Source organism: Protomyctophum bolini, assembly GCF_963924005.1.
Source record: "Protomyctophum bolini genome assembly, chromosome: 22".
NCBI classification, from domain to species: domain Eukaryota; kingdom Metazoa; phylum Chordata; class Actinopteri; order Myctophiformes; family Myctophidae; genus Protomyctophum; species Protomyctophum bolini.
The window spans coordinates 15,624,026-15,644,328 of NC_137883.1; the positions used below are offsets into that span (position 1 = coordinate 15,624,026).

The window sequence follows — 20,303 nt, forward strand, 5'->3', positions numbered from 1 at the left end:
ACATTTTTTATAAAACTAATGCTACTGATGTTTGCTCACAACATTACTGAAAAAGTAATTGTAGTGGGGGTATAGCACTACTATAGAAGTCGTGAAGGGACCCGACAGGCCCTTCTTGATGTCAATCTATGAAGTAACCAAGTGGCAGATGGCAAGAAGAGGATTTATATTTGAATTATCAGTTTTTATGTCATGTGGTCTACCTGCATATACCCTTTGTGATCTACTGTTAGACAATCTACCTTTTGGGCACCCTGAGATAGGGGTTCAGTGTCTTGCTTAAGGACACTTTGACACTAACCCAGAGGGAGGTGAGAATCGAACCGATTAAACAGACAGCAGTGTGTTGACTCAGAGATCAAGCCACAGGCGCTTGGCTTGTTTGCGGACAAATAAAACTGACATATACAGAGACTCTCAACGATAACTTACTCAAAACTGTTGTAGGATTTAGAAGACATTTTGTAGAATTGGCCTCAGGAGGGTTAAAAGAATTTGGTCAACACTCGCTCACTCCTTGGGGTCTTTTTTGTGACTACAGTTTCACATAATGTAAAAATAGTCCTCTGCATTTTCCCATCTTATAATAGGAGCAGTGATCAGTCATTAGTACAGCGCTCAGAGAGTGGTTTAGGTGTTTGCTCAGGGACACGTTGACATATTGCTGGGGTGTGGAATCGAACCTGGGAACTTCGGCTGCCCAAGAGGTAGGGCTGTCACGATTACAAAATTAAGTTAACGGTTAATTTCGCATTAAACATTGGAACGTTAAAATTTGTACTTCTGTTTGCCTTTTAGGCTTCGTAATCACAAATTACACAGGGCAGATATGACAAATAAATATACAAATAAATCACAAGCCTTTTTCTTTCCACCACCAACCATTTCAGATACCAGTACCATTTGTGTTGCAGTCCCAGACTCTCAGTCTCGCACCGAAGCCAAACGGGTTTGGCGAGCTCTTTGGCTCCCTGTAGCTGTTGGCTATAAGGGAGCTGATAGGCTACTGTTGGTGACAGGAGGAGAGCTGAAAGTCTGGACACAGACTACAGGCGCTGTGGAGCTGTCTCTCTGGTGAGTTACAATTATTCTCAGTTGCATTTACAGTGTTTGACAAAGTCCTCAAGTATTTGGGTCAAAGTAGTATAGTGTACCGGTGTATATATAGTAGATACATATATCTCCACAAGTGTCAGTCAATTGTGTTCTTGAGTTAAAATACTGGAGTACTTGCAAGCTTTAAAAAATTGTTACAGTAAGTTGCCTCTGGCATTAACAATGCATTTGTGTGCAGGTTGGTGCCTTGCATGGTTTCCTCTGCCATTGTGTATTACAGTTTACAATTTACAGTAGACATTTAGCAGACGCTCTTAATCCAGAGCGATTTACATTAAGCAAGAACAAAAAGCATGGCAATACATCACATACATAAAAAGTAGTTATCATGAAATATGCGTAAGCTAAGAACGTAACAGTGGAATATCTATATAATTAAACTATACATATATACTATACTATACATATGCACTATGAAGTGCTATGACTACATACAATGCAATTCTAGTGCTGTCTACATAACATGCTATAAGTCTTTATCAAATGCTATCTAATGTGAATGTGTGTGTGTGTGTGTGTGTGAATGGATGAATGTAATGCACAATTTATGTAAAGCGCCTTAGATAAAGACTCTAAATACACCATTTTCTAGTAAGTTATTACAGTTTTTCCTTTTCTTTGTGTCCCATTGTGCATGACATTGACAATCAGTAGATCAGCAGTTTCTGAAATATTTAGACCAGTTCAAAGTCACTTAGACCACCTTTCTTCCCCATGTTATGATGCTCTGCCTTAACTGCAGCGTATCATGGGCATGCCTAAATGCATTGAGTTGCTGCCATGTACAGTAATTGGCTGATTAGAAATTGTGATAGCGTGCAATTTGGACAGGAGTTCCTTATACACTTGAACCCCCTGGAGGACCTCTGAGGGTCTCTTTATGCCACTTTAAGAACCACAGATCTAGCTAGTCCAGCTTGTTGTACCTACCTTTGATGGTTCCTTCCAGCCGTTCCACATGATGAAGACTAACTCCAGTGTAGAGCCTTGAGTGGACCAACCACCTGCACTGTCACTCTGTCCACCAGGGGGTGCATTTTGTCAATTCAATTAAATTCAAAGGAGCTTTCTTCTTGGCATGAGAAAACATGTTTGCATTGCCAAAGCAAGTGCCAAAATATAATAAAAACAGTTAGAAATGGGGTATAGTATACAGTTGGAGGGGGTACAGCATTTTGTAAACAGAGCTATGTCACATTGCGTCGATAAACATTTTATATAGCCTAGCCTAGCCCTATATGGTACTGTAGGTTGTGGCAGTTCAGCCTGCTACTGAGACTGAATGGCTAAAGTTTTTATTATTATTTATGTTTCAGTGATATTTGTTATTGTGACTTTATGTATAGTGTGTGGGGTATGGGGAACATGCCAACAGTGGAAGGGTTTGTTTAGAGAAGTCTTTAATTATGTGGATCATATTATGTGGATAATTTATAGAATATTATGTAACACTTTAAATGTGTATACCGTATATGAAATGTACACATTTGCGTTTTCTTATTGTAAAAGTAAAACAATGTATAGATCTTTACATTATCTTGAGACTGATATTGATCCTAGTTTAAATAAACTCAATATGAGGTCCAAAAGAGAGCTCAGAGTCCAACAAAAGACCCAGGTATTTAAACATCGCAACCGAGTTAAGAATGGACCTATCAGCAAAGTGAATGGCCAAGTCAGAAGGTGCACGGTTAAGATGGTATCTAGTGCCAAAAAGCATATACTACAAGACTTCTGTTTATTTAGAATTAAGTTGTTGTTTGAAAGCCATTCCTGAACCAAACAAAATTCTGATTGTAAAGATCTTCGTATTTTGGATTGTTGTTCTTTGATCATAGTTTCAAACTGACTTTGGGTGTGTGGAATCTGTGGAATTTTGTCATTGTATACTTGGGTGAAAATTGTGACATTTCTTTCCGTAGGTTGGTGAATTGAAAGGATGACCGTCCTGAGGAGAGGACGGGCACCTCTGCCTGAGAGGATGGGGACGGCAGAACCCTCGGAAACAAAGAAGGAAACGATGGGGACGTGCACAACAGAGCCCTGCAGCGGCCGCTGGGCACGCTGGGGAGGGCGGCTCGGCGCATGGGTGCAGGTGAGCTTCATTTTGGTCTTAAAATGACGTGTGGTCTTACTGTTGTTGGCACATTGCTCTCTAAGGCATGTGGTTCTCAAAGTAAAGGGAGTGCCGCCGTGGCACCCTATAGGGTGCCGTGACACAAGTCCACTGGTGCCTCAGAATACTGTGATAATATTTGGATTTCAACAATATCACTTCAGTTTAACCACTTAGACCCTCCATACTTCCTTACCATCCAAACCTACTTGCCAAAAATAGCTGATCTACAAGCTCACAACGTTGTGACACGTTGTGAGCTTGTAGATTGGCTGTTTTTGGTGAATGTCCCCCCCAGAATAAGGATGCTGGGGTTCAAGTGGCTAAAAATAATCTGTCATAATCTGTCATAATGGAAGTCTCTCAAGTTTTCCTCGTGACACATCATCATCATCATCATTTTTCAACTGCGGTCGAGATCATGGATTTCACAATATCACATCAGACTGTGGCCTTGTGACACATACTGTGTCTCAGGGGGAAAGATTGACATAATAAGTAGGTATTATGACATAAATGTAAGGTTCTATAAAGTAACGAGATCAGGGGTGCCATAGATGAAAAAATACATATATTTACAGGGGTGACCTGAGACGCAAGTGAGTGTGTAAAAAATATAGTGGCCCTCTGGAGTGACTGTGTAAATATAGTGGCCCTCTGGAGTGAGTGTGTAAATATAGTGGCCCTCTGGAGTGAGTGTGGAAATATAGTGGCCCTCTGGAGTGAGTATGGAAATACCGGTATAGTGGCCCTCTGGAGTGAGTGTGGAAATATACAGTGGCCTTCTGGAGTGAGTGTGGAAATATAGTGGCCCTCTGGAGTGAGTGTGGAAATATAGTGGCCCTCTGGAGTGAGTGTGGAAATACAGTGGCCCTCTCCATCATCAAAGTTGCCCACCCCTGCATTAGACATAGACACATACATTGTTTTTACACTTTCTTTTCTTTTCTTTGCTTTGCTTTGCACAACCACCTCCTATAGGCCTTACAGAGGATGTGGAAAAAATATAAAAGGAAACATAAATCCAGAGGTAACTTTACTGAAAGTATTTTTGAGTGGTGCAACCACTCCTATTTTTTATAAGCTGCTGGCATTGCATAGTGAGACGAATAAGGAGCATGGCCAGAAACGTACCAGGAAGATTATTCAAATAAAAATGGTTGGATGGTTGGATTGGGGCGATACAATGTTAGTTCCATTGATTGAAGGTGGAACACGTATTGGGGCATTCACTAAAAAATCAATTTATCGAGTTATCGATGTCATTAACACAAATCGATTCAGATTAGGAGAAGTCGAAAGTTGAACAAAATATATATATTTTCCCCATATCATATATTTTGCTCTATGTGCGCGTGTGTACATAATTCAAACTGTAGCATTGATTATTGTCACGGACAGAAGTAATTATTTCCCTTTGCATATATGCACCCGCCTATTAGTTTGCAAAACCAACTGCAGCTGTGTGTATGTGTGGCTCTCGTCTCAGTGCGGTGTCCCACTATTGACTGGCTGAATTTGAAGTTTGAACTGCGCTGTGTCAGAGAAGTAACAGAAGCACGCAAACTTTATCCCCAAACGATATCCCCCTCACATCCGTGCTGGAAATAAAACGTCTGTGTTTCCGAGGCTACATCCGTGCTGACGAAATGACTGACCTGTTTCTGGTTAAGCTTTACGCGTGGGGCACATGAACCTCTCCGTCTCCGGTCAGTGCGGGTTGTTGTTTATTTGCATGGCTCAGAAAAGAAGTAACAAACTAACATGAGAACGTTATCGAGTTGTTGGAGGAGGAGGAGGATAAGGAGGAGGAGGAGAAGGTTCACGTGGAAGGTAATGCAGATAATTGTATTCTGATGATGTGCCAAAGTTGCTGGCTGCTGTGTAGCCATGGTTCACATGACGCGTCATGGCGCAACTGCAGCCTGTTTTACGCGAGCGCTACATTTACATTGTAAACGTGTACATAAACATTCAGATTCCAAATATAAAGTACTAGCCACATGTGCCACGGGTGTTAGCATTTTGTTGGTAGGCCTACAGCAATTAGCATTACTGCATCCCGCGTTGTTTAATAAAATGCATTTTTATCCGAGCTGTTATTTTGCCATTGGCTTTCAACTACGCACCCCTATCGGTTGGGAGGATGGTGGCACTCGGTTTGATTGAAATATTTATTAACAGTTTGCAGAATTTGAGAATTACAGTACATTTCAAGCACAAACTCAATACAAAGACTGTTAACTGTGAGTGGACGACCCAATTAAGCATTACCCTTATTTACCGTTATGTTCAATTCATCAAAACATTTAGAGACGTACAAATAGACACTTCTATATAGTTAAAGAACAGAACAGGAATTCATCATAAAGGAAGAAAAAAGGGAAAAGAAACATAATACAGTGAGGGGGGAGATTCAGATTTTACAGGGGCCAGTTTCGAATTGCAGCCGTCCGTAGGTGCCCTTTGAGAGCGGTTTTGAAGGAGTCAAGGGATTCACATGTCTTAATGACTGTTGGTAGGGCGTTCCACATTTTGGTGGCATAGGAGCGAAAATAATTTAGTCCCTTGTTTGTGCCGAATCTGGGTTGTACATGGTTTGTTGCACTCCCTCTGGTGTTGTGGGTGTGGACTTCGTTTACATTAAGGAAGTATTTAGACAGGTACATGGGTCTCTTGGTGGTGTATCGAATCTTGTGGACCAGACCCATTGCAAGATGCTGTACTCTGTCGTCGACCCTAAGCCATCCCAGCCTGTCAAAGTGGGCAGGGGTGAGGTGGGTTCGGGGGGTGTGTTCGATATAGCCACGCTGTCCGCCCTGGCGAGTGCGCTCCCGGTGTGCAACTGTGGATTTCCCAAACGAACCCCGTTTGAGAAAAGTAGCCGGGGCGCTCGGATAAACATGCTTTTTATTAAACAACGTGGGATGCAGCAATGCTAATCGCTGTACCAGCAAATTTCTAACACCCGTGGCACATGTGGCGAGGAATTTATATTTGAAATCGGAATGTTCATATACACGTTTGGACTGTAAATGTAGCGATTGCGTAAAACAGGCTGCAGTTGCGTCAGGACTGTCATGATAATCATGACAGTCAAGTTTCAGGGCTAGCTGCTGTGATGATAATATATAGACCTATGTGTTCCATATTGTGTTCTGAAGGTCGGGCTGACTGACACTAGTGTTAATGTTATATTTTGTATTGTGTTCTCGGGCCGCTGTGCTGCTGCCGCGCTGCTGTGTGCCAATGATGCCCCCTCTCCTGTTGTGTTATCTTTTCTAGTCTGTGTACCAGTGTGCGACGCACACACTGTTTAGTATTTACTATTATATTTTTATGTTTTGATAATCAGTGCTTTGCCATATAGATGATACATACACTGTCATATTGGAGAGGCCACTGAGTGCGCAGTGCTTTGTTTGACAGGCTCCGTATTTGAGCGTGCGCACCTCCACCCTCCCCTGATTTCCAAGTCAGCCCTGATGATCCATAAATGGTTGAGATCCTACTGTTCACCACCAGAAATAGCTGATCTCCAAGCTTCACAACGCCTCAAAAGTGATCCGTTGTGAGCTTGGAGATTGGCTATTTTGGCCAAATGCTTCAGGTTCGGGTTCAAGTGCGTTAAAAGCAAGTACTTCTACACTTTTACAGAAGTAGAACCGTGCTAACTTAGTGTTATGTCAGGGTATCTGTACTTTCCCTCAAAGCCTACATTTACCAATTCATAGAAATTAGGCGTGATGCCAAATCATGATGGGTAGATGTAAAAATGCTGAGGTCACAAGATTGAGCATGTTGGCTGCTGTGGAGAGAGAGAGAGAGAGAGAGAGAGAGAGAGAGAGAGAGAGAGAGAGAGAGAGAGAGAGACACACACACACACACACACACACACACACACACACACACACACACACACACACAGAGAGGGAGGGAGGGGGGGTGACAGAGAGAGAGAGAGACAGAAATACAGAGTGGCAGAGAGACACACACAGAGACACAGCGTCACAAGGTTGAGCACTACACGTGTTTTGTGTGTGAGAGAGATAGAGAGAGAGAGAGAGAGAGAGAGAGAGAGAGAGACTACAGACAGACAGACAGACAGACAGACAGAGTGCTGCAGAGAGGCCATCCATACAGACTGTATAGTGCAGTGCAGTGTGGTGTGTTGCTGCTTGCTGCATCACACTGCATTCGGGCAGAGGGGGACAGAGGACTGCATGGACACAATGGACTGACTGGCACCACACCACTGACACCCAACCCGACTGAGGCAAGTCCCATGATCAACCAGCCAGCATTCTGACAAAAATAGCACCGTTTGTGAGCTTGTGGATGGGCTATTTTTTACAGAGATTTGGTGTTGAGATGGGGAAGAAGAGTGCACCTAGTATAGGGCCTTGGGGGACTCTGTTCGAAGTAGTATATATGGGTTTATAGGGGGTTTAAGCTGAGTCATTCACTACTGAATACTAGTGGTTATTATTTGCAAAAGTATGGTTTATTTTTTGGTCCAGAATCTGTATTTAGTTACCGGTAGTTTCACTTTCCGTGCAAACCTACAGATTTTTTGGAAGTGTAATTTGTAGCCGTCGTTATTTTATGGTTTGGCTTAAAAGGGCAGTTCACCTGCAAAATGACTTTTCTTTGGATCGATTTCTCACACCATGAAGACTTGGAGATTTAGTTTTTTGCATCCATGATCCAATATTCCAATATATTTAATTAATTGAAGTAAATAGGGAGCCAAGGTAAAACTATATAAAACTCACTGTGTTATCCACGGAGGACTACTGCCGCGTTATAATTGTTTTTATATATAAATGTTTTAAATAAGCTCTTGTTAAGCTTGGCCTCCTGTTTGCTTCAGCTCCTAACATTTTGGAATATTGGATCAGGAACAGGACAAAAGCACAGACATAAGAGAAGAGAGACAAGTCCCTGTGACCAGTACAATCTGCTTGCTCACACTCACTTATAGCTGATCACATCATGAACGCCTTGCACTTTCAGATTGACCCTCCACTGATTTGTCATCGAGAAAGATGAGCTTTATGATCTAGTGAGGGCTTGCATTTCTGTTTTTAGGTCCAGCAGCTTAATTGTCAGTGAAGGTGTGTTTTTCTTTCGGCTAACATTGCAGGCCGCTGAAACTCTAATGGAATTGGCTGCTTGTGGGAGAGTTGCATAGAGATGCACTGCATGTATTGATTAAATATCAGCTTGCAGCAGGCCTATATACTGTATACTTAGCCTGGCACAACAGTGACACAACAGTGTGATTTGAGTCTGGCTAATTAGCCAGGCTAATATAGTGTGTGTGTGTGTGTGTGTGTGTGTGTGTGTGTGTGTGTGTGTGTGTGTGTGTGTGTGTGTGTGTGGTGCGTGGTGCGTGGGGGGGGGTTGCAGATGGAAATGACGGAGTCACCGGACGGGGACGACCCCGGGCGGCGGCAGCGCAGTGCCGGGAAGCCCAGGCGGAGGTGGGGCGGTCTGAGGCAGCGCTGGAAGATGCTGGGCGTGTTCGAGATCGACCAGCGCCACGCCTTCCACAGCCAGACCTGCATGATGAAGGAGGGGCTGTCGGCGGCCGTGCAGAACACCATCGACAACCCGCCCACGGTGAGTGTCTCTGCAGACCAATGTAAGAGCGCCTCAATGCGGTCGCGGAGTGGATGTGAAAACTGAGTGTCTCTGCAGACCAATGTTAGAGCGCCTCAATGCGGTCGCGGAGTGGATTTGAAACCTAAGAGAGATAGAGGAGCTGCTTGAGTCTGGACACACCCTCTTCCATTGGGAAAGAAGGTGTCGACAGCCAAGATTGCACTGTGGATAATGGGTAATGGTAATGGGTTGTGCAGTCTTCTATTAAAGTCAACGGCATCTGGCATGGTGATTGGTTTCATTTTTGAAATGCCAAAACCACACATGGATGACGTAACGGGTAGTGGAGGTGTTTTAGGGATTTAGGCTGGTGTCCAAAATAGCAACTTTTGTGGGGGGAACACCCCTTGTTCCCCAATGCTAAAATTCCCAAATGGACATCGGATGAAAATAGAGCCCTTATCTGCAGTTGATTTTGTTGATTTTGGCAGGCCTTGATGGCATCGTAATGCCTGATTTTACTCTTAGTTGCATGCCGGGTCATACCAAAGACTGTGAAAAATGGGACCCAATGCCTCCCTGCTTAATTGGCACTCAGCATCAAGGGTTGGATTCGGGTAAGTGCCGGCGACATACTAGCGTGTCATGTCCAGGGAGTTTACATCAAGCTGCCTCACGCTACAGAAACAGGAGATACTGTACTGTAGGCTCCTGCCCTATGGGCCTCATGGCTCTGCAAGGCTTACTATAATGGCATGGTAAAAATAGGGATGGCATGGTTCATACATGTTCATTCACGTGTCTATAACATGTATCATGTTATGGACCCCCCCCCCATAAAAGAATAGTTGGGGAATAGTCCCCTCTGAGAACCCAAATCATGCCCCTGATGCCAGAGCTGTTTTTCACAGATCAGTTTGCAAATGTAACCACTATAGTTCTGGCTCCTCCATCACACAGCACTGATAACGATGATGGACGATGTTTGGACCTGTACCATATGACCCAATGACCCGCGGGACCATACACAAGCCAAGCCTCCTAACAGAAGCCATGTGGTATATAGTCATTGTCACTGGGCAGTGACACAGAAGCATGTGCTACTGGGTAGCCCTAATCCACTGCCCCATGACTCAGCACTTTGACAGTCAAAACAACACACACACACACACACACACACACACACACACACACACACACACACACACACACACACACACACACACACTGTGACACACACACACACACACACACACACACTGTGACACACACACACACACACACACACACACACACACACACACACACACACACACACACACCAAACGCACACAGGAGCATGCATTCCACAACTGGTAGAATGCATGCTTCCCTAATTTATGACCACAATTCACAATGGACCATGTTGTGTTATTGTTGCGTTCCGTAACGTGCCCTCAATTCATTCCCTAGCATCACGTCGATGGGATGCTCTGCCCTATGCAGTTCTATATTCTAAAAAATATTTTGTGCCAGGGACCCCCATACATGCGTTAATCAAAAATATCCAAAGGAACAAACGTCCACACACTGTGTTGAAAATGACACAACACGTTGCACAGTGACGCGTTGTGAGCTCATAGATCTGCTATTTTCAGATTGCAGTTTTTATTTGTTGACGAAATTGTCAATAATATATGTAGTCTTAGTTTTAGTCGTCATCATTTTAGCCGACAAAATGAACACTGCTCCTCTCACAATTATTACATAATCATCTATTCGCAATTTTTTGTGATAATCGCAATTACTTTTTTAATAATAGTCATCGTTAAAAATAGTCATCGTTTCCATGTTGAAAAATGTTCATACATTAAAAAAAAGGTGAAATAGCTGATCTACAAGCTTACAATGCGTTACTTTGACACTTGTGACGCGTTGTAAGCTTGTAGATCAGCTATTTCCGCATTTTTACCCTTTTTATAAAAATAATTTATCAGTAATTCATTTGTATATTCCAAGTATTTGTCAACAGAAATGTATTCTTTAATCATAATGTTCCAAAGTTCAATGCCAAAAACACAATTAAAACGTTAATCTAATTATCTGTGACAATTCATTGGCAACTTAAATGTCTAATCGTGACAGCTGTCGAGACCCAGCAGGGCTAAAAGTTCCCGTTCTGCTCTAGCTGTCCACGCTCTCTCTGACAGACAGACATGCTGCGTTCTCTGCCAGTGCCCCATCTGATCGGAATGAGCTCTGGAAGTCCTTAAAACTCTGCTTCCTTATATCTTTGAATCAATTCGGGGGAAAACAATGCTTTCCGACATTTATTTATTTTGTATTGTGTAAAATGCTTTATTTAATTATTTAATCTTTTTGGTTTATCTGTTTTGGTGCTTTGAGTGCTTTCCGTCTTCTGGTTCATGTACTTATTTTGACGTTGCTGTATGTCATTCCTGTTGATGATTGTGTTGTATTGATAACAATTATCAGTTATTGAACTTATTGTACACATTATGCGTTTATGCTAATACTGTGAACATTTCATATGGAGTCAGAGACATGCTGTGTCTGGTCTGGACAGAGCTGAGTGTCCGGGCAGTTTGTTAGTGAGGCTATATTAAGACAATTTGAAATATGAAGACAGGCATTATGTCCAGACACCCCAATGGCTAAAGGTCAGCAACCCTAATACACATCACATCTTGTTTACAGACATTAAAGCCAAGAATAGTGAACTACTTTCTCATTGGTCAACATTCGAGTGGGAAGAGACAACCAGTCAGTTAAATAGATCTCTGAAGAACGATCTGGAGCTGACTTGTGATAGATCTTAGAATTATCATGGATTGTACCGCTTTGCACGGCTCAACCAGTAAATAACTTAAAGCTTACCCATCTCGATTGTCATGATTTGATTCATATCATATCAGTATCTCGGCTACATTGAAAATGAAGGCCTGCCTCTCCACTGAGCTGAAATGCAGACGTTATGATGAATGCCATGGTCATATATATTCCCATGGGTGCCGCACAATACTTTGATGATATTTGATACTTTGTGAAACTGACCCGAGTTGAACTATTACTTGGTGTGATCTTTTTCAGCCTACATTACACCAAGTCTCTTCACCAAAAATATGTTCCCCCCAATAATAGGGATACTGGGGTTTAAGTGGTGGTTAAACAGCCAATCTGTCTGTCCAGGATGGCTCCTGTTTAGAAGGGCTGATATGATGAAGTCACCATTAGAGATGCTCAGATAAAAACAATTTCTGACCGAGTACTTTACAATTTAGGGTGTATGCCTGTCAATATATTGGCCATATTGTGTATCACGTAGAATTTGTAGGTCTGCTATTTTTGACGACTGACATAGAAACATAGCTTTTTCAGAAAACTGTCAGGATGTAGAAGACATTTTTAGAATCTGATCTCAGGTCATAATGGGCTAGTCATCATTAGGTCCCTGTGTGACTGCATGCTGTTTGATTTGGTGTAACATATTCATGGTGTCCTTCATAACATCTCCTTTTGTGGTGACGTTACCCCATCCAGGGGCAGTAGCGTGTTACTACACCAATCAACATAATGTTTTGTCTTGGCTTATTTTATCATTTCAACCTTTCTTTCTTTCTTCTATACAAAGCTAATTATAATTTATTATTTTCCTCTTTTTTGTTTTTTCCAGAATGAACTTTCAGATGATGACTTCCGATCAGAAATTACTCAAATCCACCAGGTATGTCTGAACTTCTCTATACGTTAACAGTGGTGGAAAGTAAGTAAGTACATTTACTCAAGTACTGTACTTGAGTATACTTGAGTAGTGCCATTTTCTGAAACTTTATACCTCTACTCACTACATATTTGAGGCAAATGTACTTTTTTACTGTACTGTACTTGAGGTAGAGTCTAACAATGTAAAATATGATCAACTATTTAATTAATTACTTATTATTATGTCCAGTTTTGGACCCAACAGATGTCCAGATCTACAGCGCGGTGCAAGGCGCCGCTTTGCACCGCGCTGTGAGATTGTAGATCTCTATTCGATCGGCTATTTTCACTATTTATAAAACATATGTTTTCAAATTTATTTATGTTTTTCTTCATGGACTTGGAAAGAAATGCTTTTTTGGGAATGTTTCTTGAAAATGTTTTGAAATAATAATTATTAAAAACAAAACATGGGAAACAAATTAGATGAAGGGACCCATACAAATGTGTCTGTGACCCACAAATGGGTCTCGAACCAGTGTTTTGCAACCAGTGGTTTAAAGTATTGGCGCAGTCAGTAGCTCTAGAACTTGAACTGAATTGTCATCCTGAAATGTTTTGAAGTGAAAAGAAAAAGTGTGTGTGTGTGTGTGTGTGTGTGTGTGTGTGTGTGTGTGTGTGTGTGTGTGTGTGTGTGTGTGTGTGTGTGTGTGTATGTGCGCATGTGTGTGTGCGTGCGCACGTGTGTAGGAATTCCAGATGAAGACGTTTGCAGGCAAGGTGTTCGCCAACCTGCGCAGCTCGTTAGGCATCACAGAGACCGCCTACCAGGAGTCTCTGTGCTCTGAATCATGCTACCTCCAGTTCATCAGCAACTCAAAGAGCAAGGCCGACTTCTTCCTGACGTGAGTTCATCTCGTTAGTTAGTTAGTTAGTTAGTTAGTTATACAGTTATACAGCAACAATAGACTGCAACACCACCCCGACCAACAGTGGCTTTATTTGTTTGTTAAGAAAGGCCACGATACCACTAGTTGTCAGTCGTCATGATTGATTTCAGTCATTTTTACAAGTTTATGTTGTGGACTATCCAAACCGACTCGGGACACCTGAATAGCTTCCCTCCACACCCTCCTAGCTCTGCAGTGTTGTTGGCTCCTCTTTCATAGCCTAAATTCACCCTCCTAGCTCTGCAGTGTTGTTGGCTCCGCTTTCAGAGCCTAAATTCACCCTCCTAGCTCTGCAGTGTTGTTGGCTCCTCTTTCATAGCCTAAATTCACCCTCCTAGCTCTGCAGTGTTGTTGGCTCCTCTTTCATAGCCTAAATTCACCCTCCTAGCTCTGCAGTGTTGTTGGCTCCGCTTTCAGAGCCTAAATTCACCCTCCTAGCTCTGCAGTGTTGTTGGCTCCTCTTTCATAGCCTAAATTCACCCTCCTAGCTCTGCAGTGTTGTTGGCTCCGCTTTCAGAGCCTAAATTCACCCTCCTAGCTCTGCAGTGTTGTTGGCTCCGCTTTCAGAGCCTAAATTCACCCTCCTAGCTCTGCAGTGTTGTTGGCTCCGCTTTCAGAGCCTAAATTCCCTAAAACATCATTTCAGTTGTGGGAGCAGTTTTTGCTTTAATCCCTGAATGTGGAAATATACCAAGACATGTAGAGAGTCAGAGATCTTGTGTGTGTGTGTGTGTGTGTGTGTGTGTGTGTGTGTGTGTGTGTGTGTGTGTGTGTGTGTGTGTGTGTGTGTGTGTGTGTGTGTGTGTGTGTGTGTGTGTGTGTGTGTGTGTGTGTGTGTGTGTGTGTGTGTGTGTGTGTGTGTGTGTGTGTGTCTATAGGAATGATAAGCGCTTCTTTCTGAAGACCCAGAACAAGAGAGAGATCCACTTCCTGCTGTCCAACCTGCACATCTATGTAGACCACCTGAGGAACTACCCACACTCACTGCTGGTCAAGTTCCTGGGTACCACACACACACAAGCAGACACACAAACACCTGAGGAAAGGTTTTGGAAATGCATTGGTTGTAGTTCGTCACCACTGATAGTATTTCTCTCTGACTTAAATGTCGACTGCTTTTAACGTGTGAAAATGTCTCCTGTGTTTAATTTCCAGGTGTTCACAGGATCACTATATCCCGCCGACAGGTACTGTTGACATCTCTGTTGATTTTGATGTAGTTTTAGTCTTTGTCTCTTTGAATACAGTTTAATTTAGTTTTAGTCATGTTAGTCATCTAATGATATATTTAGATGTATATCATTAGATACATTTTACAATGCACACTGTCTTTCCTTTGCAGAAATATTTTATTGTCATGCAAAGTGTCTTCTATCCAGATGAGAGAATCAATGCCAGGTAAGCTGACCTTAACTCTTAAGCAAGTGGTCTTTTCTTTTCTGAAATCCCACAAATTTATTGTGATTCGTGGAAAAAGACTAACCTGACTCCGCCAGATTGAAGAATCTTGCTTCACATTTGTTTCACAACGTACTTCCATTCGGGAACACTGTAGCCCAATCACTGAAGAAAGCCGTCCTTTTTTTACGCTAAAGTTGGAAGGTGATTGGATGGGACTGTCTGTCAATTATATTGACGTGTCTATACGTAAATGCTGGTGGCTAACTGGTGAATTTATGAATTAAAGCTGGCAGGGAATGTTTGGATTGTGAGGTAATCTATTAATTATTTTTCTGCCGCTAGCTGTTCGCATAAATTAAGTGAACCTATGCCGGCCGCGTCCACTTTAAGAGAAGGAGTTTTCCGACACACTCAACACCCACACTATCATTAGCACAAGCACAACGTGTTTACCTCTCGCCAGAAGCGTTTACATGTCGGGAGTGACGCAGTACAAAGTCACAAATTACATCCGAATTTTGGATGGCTGAAGATCCACCATGGACAGCTCTCCTGGATTCCGACTTATGGAGGTTTGAAAATCCTGCTGTAATTGTAACCGAGGTAAACGCAGATCAGATTTAACGTCCCATAGCTGGTGGTGATGGGTGCATTGCATAGCAACTGGATCAATGTTAAAGCTGCCGTGGGTCTCAACCATTATATACACAGAGTATACGTTGGGGTCCATATATATACGGACCTAGAAAATAACGTCCCCTAGCGGTGGGGTACGTATATGATAATAATTAAGGATATAACAGCTTGTTTGTTCCAGGTATGACATTAAGGGCTGTGAGGTGAGCCGATGGACAGAGCCCGCTCCAGAAGGCAGCCAGGTCATTGTGGTTCTGAAAGACCTCAACTTCAAAGGACAGCACATCGTTCTGGGTGAGTTTACACACACACACACACACACACACACACACACACACACACACACAATTACTGTTTCTGTCATTAATCTACCGGACGTTTACATTGGAGTCGATGGGCTTTAGAGTGACAAATGGGTTACATGAACCACGTGACCGGACTGTTTTCTGCCCCCTCATTGGCAGAACTCTCCTTTCAATGGCTCTGCTCTCTACCATCATTTATATATTTATATTTATATATTAGCTGGGGACCACCTAGAACCCCCACAAGGACCACTTGTGGTCCCGGGACCACTGGTTGAAAACCACTGAACTACTGAATACAAGGCAAACAATGAACCTCCTCAGCCGCATTTCTTTGCCCTAGATTGACCGAGGTCTGTCTGTCTGTCTCTTTGTGCGTGTTGCTGCTCACAGACCAGCAGCGTGCGTGGCTCCTGCGCCAGGTGGAGATGGACACACAGTTCCTGCAGAGACTCAACGTGTTGGACTACAGCCTCCTGCTGGCTCAGCAGCCACTGCACCAGGACGAGAGGCAGCAGGGCCTCTCCCTGGCCACGCTCATCGTCAGGACCAAGAAGTAAGTTCTGACCAGAGGCAGCAATATAGATATAGGGCTAGATGGCGCAATGCAGACTCTACAGCGCAGTTCTCCGGCAGCCATCTTGCAACAGTCAACTTTTCCGGTACGTCCTATGGTAGTGTAGCAGAGTGGCTCAGAGCCTCTGCATGATGGCCTCAATAGTCTAATATCTCCCGGCCCTTGTTCCACCCCGTGTTTGACCTTTCAGATCTGTGAACCCGGGCAGTCCCATCTACGCGGGCGTCACCGCTGGAGAAGACTCCTCCGCCCCTCCTCGCTTGTCGGCCGAAACGGACAGCTTCTGCCTGAGTCGAGCGAGCGGCGGAAGCGACCCGCCGCCCTCACTCGAGGACTTCCGGGCCCAGAACCGACGGCTGCTACCCAACTTCAAGAACCCGCTACACGTCATCGACGGGCCCGAGCAGCGTTACTTTGTGGGCATCATTGACATCTTCACGGTGTACGGCTTCCGGAAGCGCCTGGAGCACTGGTGGAAGAGGTTGAGGCATCCGGGGCAGTCCTTCTCCACCGTCAGTCCCCCGGCGTACTGCCTCCGGCTCTGCCAATGGGCGCGGGACAACACCGCCTAGGCCAATGGGCACGGGGCGCCACCGCCTAGGCCTGTAATAGTCTGAATACCAGAACGCTCGCCTCATAAACAGTCGCCTCGGGGCGTACGGCCGGTGGAACGGTAGAGCGTTCCACCTGGTTCCACCTGGTCTCTGCCTGGTATTCCAAAACGTAACCTCAGTAAACTTCGCCAAAACGGTTAAATCTAACCTTATTCCTAACCTTAACCTAAGCCAAAACCTAACCCTATTCCTACACTTAACCTCAGTAAAACTATGCCTAACCCCTAAACTTATTTCTAACCTTATCCCCAGTAAAAAACAAATGCAAGAATAAGTACTACCCCATCGAGTGGTCGGTGTGAGGACGGTGGAAAACAACGAGGGCGAGCGTGTTTTAAGGTGAGCATTCCGGTTACCAATCGTCTCTGTCCAAAACGGTTTACTTTTCAGGATAATGGACGAAAAAAATAACCATGTGTTCTAATGGATCCAATGTAGTTATCATTTAGTCACAAGCTCTTGTTAATACTTGTCATCGTTTCAGCTTTTATAAACCCCACAGACGCACTTAACCACTAACTTTGACTTTCAAAAATGTTTTGAAAAAAGCTAACATGGCAGATCTGCAAGCTCACAACGCAGGCAATGCATTGCTTGTGAGCTTACAGATCGGCTAATTTCACTACTTTTGTGTGACAGCGTTGTACAACGAAGTAGGGCTTTCATTTACATGAAAACAAAAATGTGAAATATGGAGATTATATATATGGGAGGGAGATACAAACATGTATGATGTGAAATACAAACATCCCAATGTGTGCGAGGCAAAGTACATGAGACTTTGAGAAGATATCAAATTACTGTTATTAATCCCCAATGGGGAAATTATTTATGCTCGGGGACATGGGATAGTGCTTAATGCAGCTTATCCCATCTATAGCACCAATGCTCTGTTGGGAAATATTTTAAACGTTTACAGCCAGTAGGCCTTTTTTCTCTTTTTTTTTGGCGAACATGGCCAACATCTTTCTGCTTTGTCTTAATAGCATATAGGTTTCTTCCTCAACATTGATGCAGACTTTCCATCTGTGATCACTTATTTTGTGTGTAACATACAGTATAATGTATGAATTGGTATAAGTTGAATTGGAATTTGGTAGAGTAGGGGACGTGGGGGGACCGTGAGAGTCAGAGGTGAGTGGGAAGGGGTCAATTCATGGAACTCGGTTAGGAATTACAATCACTTTCTTGTTCAGCTTTCAGTTATTCTGCCAGATGTGCCTTTTCATTTCCGTTAGCATTGCTGCAACATGCTAGCTATTTTCTCAGTAATATATAGTTTATAAATGGTATAACATGGCATGTGTTACCAAATATGAATACACTCAAATAACTCTTTAAACTCATAACTTACTACAGCACTATAGAAGAAAATAAGAAATACAATTGAATTGTTCATATTTCAAGTCAATTTTACCTAGGAACTAAATAAGTCGTAACAGACATAAAGGTAACACTGCTGCTAATGAAGAGGAAGAATTATACCCATGCTCTACTAAGACAATGCGGCCAAAGTGTATCGACCATGTTTCGCTATTCCGATCTCTTTTCAATGATACAATAAAAAATAAAAAGGCACACCAACAAACCATCCTACCATAAAGTTCCATAGATGGAGCTTCACTTCTCAATGGGGCAGGGTGACTGTATGTTGCTCATTAAGTCCACCATTTTCTAATCAGAGATTGCATTTCACCACCAATTGATAATGGCCTTAAAATATACCTAATACCAAGAGTTTGTTTCATTTGAACTCATTCTTCTGGGACTGAGTGCTCTTTGTGTTTTTGGTTGAAGAAACTTGAATCCTTCCCGAAGTGCCCTTCATCAGAAGAAACAATCCATATCTGGTCAATGTCATTAAATCAAATTCCTCTGCTTCCAATGTATTAATAAATTATCATTATTTACCTCATATAAAGTGGCACCGTTTTATGAGACATACTGTACAAAAGGACTTCTTTCAAATTGTCTGCCAATAAATGCTTGTTTGTGCCTTATATCTGTGAATATTTGTCAGAGGCTTTTCATTATGTTGGTGGTCTCACTTAGTGGTCAACATTTTGTTCACCAACATGGCCAACATTTTTAGTAGAGCAGGTTTTCTCAAAGTGGGTGCCGTGGCAAAAGTAACAAGTTACTTATTACTTCACTTTTTTTCTCGCCCCCAGTAATTGCATCCCTTCTCCCCAAAAGTCTTACTTTGCATTTTCAACACTAGCTGTTGTTTTTTTTGTTTGTTTCCATTTTCTGCAGCCTACATTGTAAAACAATGACACTAAGACTTTTACTGTGTATGGATTCATAACTTATAGAGACTAAATGAAAACTACACCTGGGCTCAATCTGATAATGAGACACAATCTTTTAAAAGACTTCTGTTGTTTATTAAAGCAGTTAGCTCCGAACAAAGTGCTATAGGAGGCCATATGAGGCCAACATGTGCCAGTGTATTTTCACAGCAATCCAAAATTATTACCATAACAAATCTGTCAGTCAGTCACAAATAGCTCTACAATATTAACCTGAATGAAAGTCATAAGTTTAACAAAGATAATGTGTTAACTTATTCATAAATAAGTTCAGAGAGAAATCAGAAGGACAAACCGGGTCAGGCTTGACACGTAAATAATCCACTGTGCATTACACATAACAAGCCTACAAGATGTGTAGTTTTTATAAAGTGCTTCAGTTCTACTATAATATTCACCATATTCACACGGCGGCCATTTTGCTAAAATGTAAAAATGTAAAATAGCCTATTAATATTGTTCAAAACAGTACACTGTGTTTGATATTTATATCCATTTGACCATTATATTAATGGACTAAAAACAACGGATGATCACAGAATAAAAATAAAGTCTAGCGTCCAGCGTGTAGACTCTGAGGGTAGGTGGGAGTCTCCCTATTAAAAGCTAATCTTACGTGCTAAACGTTAACGGAGTCTAATCTGCAAAATTTATCTTTTATTCAATAAATGTAGGTTTTCGTTTGCAACAACTTTAAAGGAAAGTTCCGCCCAAGTAGTTTTCTTACCATAATGATGATAATCCATATTGATCAATGGGAAAAAATCCATTCTGAGCGTTTTACCAGCACGCGCTAAAATTACAATTTATTTCTTCCCGTCTGTTTTTGTGGGGAGTGTTGTGACTCTGTCGCTTTCCTGCTTACGCTCCACGTCGGTTGACCGATTTGAGACCGCCTATATCCTTTCTTAAAGCCTCAGCGTCCTGTATATATATTTTTTCGCAACTAATAGGGGTTTATACATAC

The 20,303-nt window shown here is 42.6% G+C and overlaps 1 protein-coding gene across 3 annotated transcripts; it reads left to right on the forward strand.

Annotated features, from left to right (window-relative positions):
• The first annotated feature begins 955 nt into the window (after window positions 1–955).
• LOC308309841 (phosphatidylinositol 4-phosphate 5-kinase-like protein 1) lies at window positions 956–18,660 on the forward strand. 3 transcript variants are annotated; one of them, XM_080755771.1, is made up of 11 exons: window positions 956–1,074; window positions 3,039–3,211; window positions 8,645–8,857; window positions 12,513–12,563; window positions 13,292–13,446; window positions 14,370–14,494; window positions 14,647–14,678; window positions 14,834–14,889; window positions 15,710–15,822; window positions 16,227–16,389; window positions 16,601–18,660. In XM_080755771.1, exons 2-11 carry the CDS (start codon window positions 3,056–3,058, stop codon window positions 16,980–16,982), a joined length of 1,446 nt encoding a protein of 481 aa, XP_080611897.1. In that variant the 5' UTR covers window positions 956–1,074; window positions 3,039–3,055; the 3' UTR covers window positions 16,983–18,660. The 3 variants fall into 3 exon arrangements, with proteins under 3 accessions (XP_080611897.1, XP_080611898.1, XP_080611899.1); XM_080755772.1 differs by having other exon boundaries at window positions 16,232–16,389; window positions 16,601–16,982; XM_080755773.1 differs by lacking the exons at window positions 956–1,074; window positions 3,039–3,211 and adding an exon at window positions 7,367–7,508.
• Window positions 18,661–20,303: the final 1,643 nt, after the last annotated feature.